General features: G+C 39.6%; 2 protein-coding genes across 5 annotated transcripts in view; one reads left to right on the top strand and one right to left on the bottom strand.

Annotated features, from left to right (window-relative positions):
* Nucleotides 1-1,346: 1,346 nt before the first annotated feature.
* LOC106740919 (recQ-mediated genome instability protein 1-like) lies at nucleotides 1,347-5,612 on the top strand. Of its 2 annotated transcripts, XM_014612385.1 has the most exons (9): nucleotides 1,347-1,635; nucleotides 1,909-2,052; nucleotides 2,141-2,344; nucleotides 2,455-2,612; nucleotides 2,770-3,072; nucleotides 3,215-3,611; nucleotides 3,732-3,986; nucleotides 4,131-4,226; nucleotides 4,299-5,612. In XM_014612385.1, the coding sequence occupies exons 1-9, from the start codon at nucleotides 1,516-1,518 to the stop codon at nucleotides 4,434-4,436; spliced, it is 1,815 nt and encodes a 604-aa protein (XP_014467871.1). In that variant the 5' UTR covers nucleotides 1,347-1,515; the 3' UTR covers nucleotides 4,437-5,612. The 2 variants fall into 2 exon arrangements, with proteins under 2 accessions (XP_014467871.1, XP_014467872.1); XM_014612386.1 differs by lacking the exon at nucleotides 2,141-2,344.
* The window catches only part of LOC106740931 (DAZ-associated protein 2-like), a 13,320-nt gene continuing 9,998 nt past the window's right edge, over nucleotides 4,709-8,030 (bottom strand). Inside the window, exons 2-5 of one of the 3 annotated variants that reach the window (XM_014612414.1) lie at nucleotides 7,852-7,920; nucleotides 7,383-7,486; nucleotides 7,117-7,257; nucleotides 4,709-6,854 (exon numbers count right to left, since the gene is read on the bottom strand). In XM_014612414.1, the coding sequence (XP_014467900.1) occupies nucleotides 6,675-6,854; nucleotides 7,117-7,257; nucleotides 7,383-7,486; nucleotides 7,852-7,920 (494 nt within the window). In that variant the 3' untranslated portion in view covers nucleotides 4,709-6,674. Of the gene's footprint in view, nucleotides 6,855-7,116; nucleotides 7,282-7,382; nucleotides 7,487-7,851; nucleotides 7,921-8,030 lie in introns of all 3 variants that reach the window. The other 2 variants (XM_014612413.1, XM_014612415.1) reach the window with 2 other exon arrangements.

The raw sequence follows: 8,030 nt of genomic DNA, 5'->3' as shown, positions 1-8,030 counted from the left end.
AACTTTGTACTAATATACTTAAACTACAAGATGCTTACTCACGAAACACATGCTGTATAGCTCTATCGACTAATTTTAATTTTGCGATTAACTTGTTCGAATTTTGTACTAATATTAGTTTAATAGCGAAATACTACAACTTGCGAAATGTTTCTTGCTGTAAGTCAGTTGTATATTACACATATATTAATAATAAATATTACATATAAATACTTATAATATGCGTATATATGCTTTACAGATATTGAGAATATATTGTTCGACGCCTCTTAGAATGTAAATAGGATTAAAGACGAATGATTGATAAGATCTCTTTTAGTAATGACGTATCCTTCAATGAGATAATAATTATGGAATCATAAAACCACGAACTAGATGAATCATAGATAAGCAATCTAAAATGTTTGTTAAGCAATTTAAAATTCGTTTTGTTTATCATAAAATACCTCTAAACAAGAGTTATCGAGTCTTCTTCATCTTTTGTGGATGGTAGTTCCTATCTGTACTCCAATCATGATCTGAATTATTGAAACAAAAGTGGAATCGTACATAAAATGGAACATAAGTATTCATAGTCGAATTTTATTTTTAAAACTATCTTAACCGTTGAGTGCCACGTGTCTCTGTTGTTTCCCCGTCCAAACGTGCCAAGGAGCGCTTTTTCGCTTGTCTTATTCCCCATCCAGGAATGCCAAACGGCGCGATAGCGCTTGTCTTATTCTCCGATGATTGCATCCAAATGTTAGATTGCAATTAAAATTCGTTCTTTTATCAGTTGTCTCATTATTTCATTTTTACCTAAAACGGAATGGTAGCCGTAAAGTCGCGCATCGACAGAAGCCGAGCGTGTGCCGGTTATCGGCTTCGCAGCCTAGAACGCTGGTGCTTTTCGAGCGAAACAGAAGAAGCGCAAAATCGCTCCTTGGCACTCAAACGGTTAAATTCATCTTCAGATGTTTCGTAATCAGTGAAATGACTGTCTGAAAATGAACTTAAGATAGTTTTAAATATAAGATCCGACTGTGAATACCGACCTTAATTGATTCTTTAGGGAAATAAGGTTTCTCCCCAGAAAAATAGGGTTTTTCCCTACAAAAATCGATTATATTTAATTTAAAAATAAAATATTTTTGTAAATAACATTTTTCTTAGATTTATGCCCGTTTCAAGTTTTAGATCTAAAAATTCTAAATTGGAATTGATCAACCGCATTGACCAATCAGCTAATTGACCAATACGATTGGTCAATTCCCTTCAGTAATTCAGTCGGTTAGGTTAGCCGAAGTTGATGAAAAGGGTCTTAAAACGAACAGGCTTATCTGGTCAGAAAGTGATTTTTAGTTTTATAATGAGGAACGAAACGGTTGGACGCAGCTAAGTTCAAAGCGCAACCAATGATCCAATGAGAGGACAGATTAATTAAAAATTGAGTTAAATGAATATATAAACGCGCGAAATATATGTCGATATTGTTCGAATTGGTAATTGAAAAAAAAGAAAGGCGAAAGCACGAGAATGAACGGAAATCTATTGCAGCGGATAAAAAGCAAATTGAATGCAAAGTTTTATGTGATGAACGACACATGGCTAAGTGATTGTGTCGAATATTTTTTCAATGACAAAAATCCTCATGAAGTACGTTGCAATTTATGTTCACCTTACTATTTTTATTGATATTAATTAAGTTTAAAAAATAGTAATGTATATCTTTAATCCAACAATAGATATAAAAAGACAAAATAATTATTTGTTAAATACTATAATTTACAAATATTAATGTGAATCACTGTATAATTTATAGAAAATTACAGTTGCGTAATGCAAAAACCTATTGGATAGTAAATGAAATTCCAGTTTGTTACAAGTCAAGAATTAATATCGGTTGTTATGTGTTAATTATTATTCCAGATAACAGATAAACACATTTTAGAATTTGTGGAGAGTCAGTGGCAATTGAGCGACCTGCGAGAAATAAGCAGTGAAAATGGGTGTCTTCCAACAAACCTGATGCAACAAGTGCGCATTGTGTTAACTGGCACTTATATTCTACAGGTGAGCTTCAAGAAACATCTAGCTATTTCACATTCCTTACTTTGAGGATTCAAGTATTATACATCAAGATCGTCCGATGTAAACATAGGTAGACAAGATGTATGACATAGCAAGTTCCAAGTACAAGCAGTTATGCCAAATTCGGAAAGTCAATAGCGATAATTTAGAAGTAACAGAAAAAGAGAAACAAACTGAGTGGGAGCCTAAAGCTAGAAGAACGATGCAATGGTGTCTCACAGATGGAGTGCAGAATATTATTGCAATAGAATATACTCCAATGAAGCAAATGGCAGTAAGATTTTTTTTTTAACATGATATCTTTTTTGTAGCAGAAGCTTGGAATTTCAGTATTTGATTCTGCTCCAATTATTTCGACAATATTAATTTATAACTTTCTTGTAGAGTATACTACTTCCTGGCTACAAAGTGATGATAATTGGTCCAGTTGATTGTAGACGTGGTATCATTTTGCTGGAAGATGGCAAATACAGAGAGATTGGCGGAGAGGTTGAATCTATGCTGAAAGCCAATGCACTGGAGAATATTTTAGCTAGAGCTTTGTAAGACTCATTCTCTTATTAATTTTCTCTCAACTTCCTTTCATTGTAAATAGTAAAGTACATTCAATAACTGTGAATATATTTTGTCCTCAGGAAATTTATACATTATTGCTTTACAACTTGAGTTCATTGAATTCAATTTTACTCTTTTTTTCAGAGATGAGCCAGAGAACCCAGATCCATATCATGACAATGGACTGCTCAGAAATCAGATTAATTCAAACACTCCAACAAATCCTACAAATGAAAACAGTTTTTTCGACGATGATTTCGAGGAAGCTGTTGATTTGGAGGCAGTGACCGCGATTGAACAGCAAAGCCAGGAAACAGTCAGAACTATTCAGAATCAGGATTACGTACCTGAAAATATTAGGGGGCAGAGACAAAATACTCAAGCAATCGGAAACGACACGACGGAAGAATTTTTGGAGGACATCGACTTTGAACCCTTAGAGAATTGGTTAGTATACGGATTTGCTTGCCTTTCATTTGATTATATAATCATATTGGTACTCTATCTCTTAATATAAATTGATTCGCAATAGTTATGTTATTGTGTTTTCTATTTTCTTTATTTACACTGGTCCAAGTGATTATTCCAGGTCCAGCAAGGATCCCCCGGTGAGACCCATACGAACATTACCAACATCGCGGATGGAGATTGACGGTTTTGAAGATAATGATATAACGATAGTTGAGGAAAGGTCAACTTTTGCATGCAGTTCTCGAATGAAATCATCGTTGCCCACGAAGTCTTCTAAGAAAAAAGATGTTACAGATTTTCCCGACGATGATTTCGCTTTTGATGACTGCAAGATTATAACAGAATCGCAGGTCAGTCAAGAACAAGGTAGAAATTCCTTCAAGTTTAAGAGTGAAACTGGAAAGCGTTCCTCTCTACGAACGTCTGGGCCGAGACTGACGAACGATGACATCAAAACGAAAGTTGAGAAATGTACCTCCGTGGGAGTCTCGACGGCGCGAAAAGACATATCTGTGGTATATAATATTTAGATAGACATCTTTTATACATCGAGAAGACTACGATATCATTTGAGACAATTTTTTTGTCTAAAATTATTGGCCCCTCATTTACATAAGTTCATACGTTTGCCAAAGGCGAGCACTTCGAGAACCGTTCAGGAAATACCAAAAGCCAAGACGATTTCCGATTTTTTTGCGCCTCCGCCTCCTCCAAAAATTTGCGACGTTCTGAGCGACGTGCTTCGCGAGAATGTCACGCGAACGATATACAGAATGGTGAGGGGCAAAGTGAAGAATCACTCAACGTTAACGAAGCAAGGTAAATGCTGGGCGTTGACTGCACTGATCACGGACCATACTTCCAGCGTAGAAGTCTGCTTCGATTCTGAGGTATGCAGAGAAGTGAAAAGGAAAACAATACTTGGAGGGTCCTGGTTTTTGACCGTGATGATAAGCCTTTGAGACTCCTTTTCTATTTTGAAATTGTTCACACATAAATGTGAATCGTACGTGAATGATATTGAAATTTTTCAGATTTTAGAGAAATTTCTCGGATTTACTGTGCAGGAATTTTCACACAAAAAGAAATTCGCAAAATCAGATCCGCAAGTAGACAGTGAGTTGCGAATGGTAAGTTGAATTATATACGTAAGAATCTATATATTAAGAGAATGACGTTCCTTTCAAATTTAAATTCTTCAGAGTTTACGTAAGGCACAACATCAAATAGGGAATCTAGACGCGTTGTTGAAACTGGAATTAACTCCGGATCAAATGCCAAAAGTTGTACGAATCACGCAGCAGAAAGGAGAACTTACAAAGAGGTCTGCATGCAACTAAGTGAACTCGCATAAACGATAAGGAAATTTTCGTAATCCAAAAAAATTTTTTACCTCGTAAAAGTATTTGGTTATTTTATAGAGTAGTTCAATTCGAAAATTATACAAGCAGCAATCGCAAAAATATATGTAATTTAAGTTAGTGTAACAAAAATATTCTGCGCCTTGGAGGAAGGAAAAGGATTAAAAGGAAGGATTAAGGGAGGAAAGGATTAAATTATAGAATATTGTTTTAAAATTTATAATAAATACTATTCTTGACAAACGAAACAATTTCGTTTCCTATATACGGACGATTGTAATCGATACGTGCTCATACAGGGTGTTCTGGGATCGCCGAAAAATGGACATATAACGTTATTATCCTGTTTAAATATTTTTCTTATCTTTAAAAAAAATCGAACTAAAGACACCAAAGACGCTAGTCTCTTTAGTTTTACATATCTGTCGTCCAAAAAGAACAAATTTCGATTAACGAATTGCATGACCATAGCATTTATTAACTGGTACACTTGATCATCGCAGTGGTACATTTTCGTCTCGATTCATTGTTCTATCTCGCTCATGCTCTCTTTCTCTCTTTCTCTCCTCTCCCACTCTCTCACACGCATTCATACACGCGCACTCTTCTTTTTTCGCTCTCTCTCTCTCTTTCGCTCCTTCACTCATTCAATGTAATAACAAGTTCACAGTTTCAATTAATATCGTTTCTTTATTGTTACAATAGATTTATGCTTATTGCACACTTCCATGATATAAAACTCATTCCACTATTTTCTTACTCTCTCTCTCTCTCTCTCTCTCTCTCTCTCTCTCTCTCTCTCTCTCTCTCTCTCACTCTCTCTTTCTTTCTCTCACTCTCTCTCTCTCTTTCGCTCACTCTCTTTCACTCTCTCGAGATACAAAATTAATCCATCATCGAAACACGTCGCACTGATGATTCTGTTTCTAAAAGGGGTCTGCAAATAAATTGTTTAAATAACAATAACTTAAATATAAATATCAACGCAATATGTCCCGTGAGCTCCTACAATCGTCGAGAGATTGAATCCTAATCTCTCCGTATCCTTGATCCTTCCGTTTTTCCTGCCTTCGTAAGCGCAACGACATTGTCGTTCCTTGTCAATGGCAACCTGCCTCTCATTGATCGAACTAGTCTTTCACAATAACGTTTTTTTGTAATAACCGTCTTTTGTCTTGGGAGATACACGTCGGCTGCTTCGAGCCTTCGGGTCCTTCGATACCGCGAACCCTTGGAGTAGAAGGGTCGCTAAAAACATGAATCCTCCGAAACTTATTAATGATGGATTCTTCGTTCTACGTCGCATTGAAAATACTCGATCGATGATTAAAGGTGAGATCATTTAATTGGCATCTTTTCTTTAGATTTTCCGATATCCTAAATCCTGGAAAACTTGTACCCTCGTCAATTACACGCTCCCTTATTCTTTCAAATAATTCAATTAGAGCTTGCAATCTAAAGGCATGTCAGTTGTTCGGATTTTTCGAAGTTTCAGTCGCGGAATTTAGTTGAACTCCCTCGGATTCATGAATTCCAGCAGATATTTTATTCGTTTTTTTTTCGGTATCGCGGATCCTTTGGCTCCGGAGCTTTCGGGATTGCAATCCAGCAAACTCTCACGCAGTGAGTCGCTCTCCCAACTTTCCCGCAGGACGATGAGCATTCAAGGAATTAGCTTTCGGGGGTGTTCGACGAGCGTCGTGTCCGAGTTTTCCTCGACCGGGACGATTCTCTGCAGTTCAACAGTACATGAGATGCGCAGATCGATCACCAAGACGGCGGCGGTGTCCTTGAGATCATTGGATCGCTTCTATCGATCGCAAATATCGCCGTATGTGAATCGCGTGGGAGCTCTCACGGTTGCTGCCTTAGTATCATGTGTAAATGTGTGTGCGTAGGCGTGTATATGTGTGTGTGTGTGTCGCTCTTTGTATCCATGTGTATGTTGTGTGTATGAGCATAGGTATGTGATCGGTCCGCGCACACGGTATATACTATAATGAATATCGACAAGCTGCCCTCCGGCAGTGGCGAGGAAAGCAGAGCTCTAACGGAAATTTGCCTACATGATCTCGTCGTCTCGACACAGCGCCTCCGACAGACTTAGTGTGTTGGATATTTTTCAGTGTACGTGTGGTGTGTGTATCCCTGTATATGTATAAGTCTGTCTACGTGTCATGTGTGTGTGTGTGTGTGTTACGAAAGGTGGTAGGTGGTTTACCAAAAGGTATAACCGCCCTCTGTTCCTCCTCCCAGGAACGAGCCCTTCTTTTGCGATAGGGCCACACTGTGGCCGGCCATCGCGGCCAATTGCGCGGCGTTCGCGGCCACCCCGGGCGGTGGTGGCGGCAGCACTGGCTGCGAGATTCCGTCGAAGCGAGTACCGTCGAACCCGTTCTGTGAAACGAACGTCAAAATTAGTGTCTCGCATCGCTCAAGGAAGAGAGAGAGAGAGAGAGAGAGAGAGCTTGGAAACTCTCGCTATCCTCGTGCTACTTTTATCGCTTCTACAGGGCGCTGCAGGCATAAAAAAAAGAAAAAGAAAGCAAAAGCAATTTTGTATTGTTCGACAAAGTTTGGCGTCGGTTACTTGATATGCGTCAGATATGTGCCTTTTTTTCTTCAACAGTTTAAAAAGAAGACGTACACTGATACTTACAGGTACCATGATAGTGGGCCTTACGGGAGCGGGTTGCATAGCAGCCGCAGGATAATACGCCGCTGCTGCAGCCAACGGCGGATAATATTGCAGTGGCCCGTACGCAGTGGGATAGCCCGCCAAGTATCCACCAGGATATCCCTGTCCATACATCGGTTGATACATCTAAGAGCGGATCGATATTTACCGATGAAAATCCTATCGTTCGGCGCTGCTCGCAACGCTCTGGTTCTTAACAATAAAACACGGAAGTAAGCGACTCTCACCATAGGATGCGTAAGAGTCTGATCGTATGTCGGCGGAGGCGGACCTTGTGTCGCGTATAGCTGCGGCTGATTGGGAAACACTCCGTAGGGCGCGGCGCCTGCAACTGTAACGACCAATGTTATTGCGCTCGAGATGCGAAGACAACAGCCGTCGGGACTTTCGGACGTACCAAAGAACAACTCGCGGCTCTCAAAGCGAGAAGACAAGCGCGTTAGGCGACAAACAAACCAGCATTTATTATGCGATATCTCATACACGTCAATTGCCGTCGATGTTACCGTGTTTTTATGCAATGTACCATTAAGTATCATACGATGTGTGTGTCGACCGAGATCTTTACCGTAGAAGTGAAGTCAAAAACGGGACAACGGAGTTCGCGTTAAAAAGAGAGAAAAAAAAGAGAGGCACACGCACGGATGAGGTTTTATTATATAGAGGAAATAGTACTAAGAGACAGAGAGGCCTTACCACCGTAGGTCGGAGGCTGCGTTGGCGCGGGGACAAAGCCGGTCGGTGGATGCGGTGCCACCGGATACGCTGCAACACAAGGCAACGCGAGATGCAGCTCTACCAAATCTGCAGGCCGCGAAATGGCGTGTGTGTGTGTTCGATCTAAGCCAACATGGTACGTGGTACCACCGCCAGAA

This window comes from Dinoponera quadriceps, unplaced genomic scaffold (assembly GCF_001313825.1).
Source record: "Dinoponera quadriceps isolate SergipeBrazil2010 unplaced genomic scaffold, ASM131382v1 scaffold397, whole genome shotgun sequence".
Classification (NCBI taxonomy): Eukaryota; Metazoa; Arthropoda; class Insecta; order Hymenoptera; family Formicidae; genus Dinoponera; species Dinoponera quadriceps.
The sequence above is the reverse complement of the archived record's forward strand: the minus strand, read 5'-3'. Positions and strand labels throughout refer to the sequence as shown.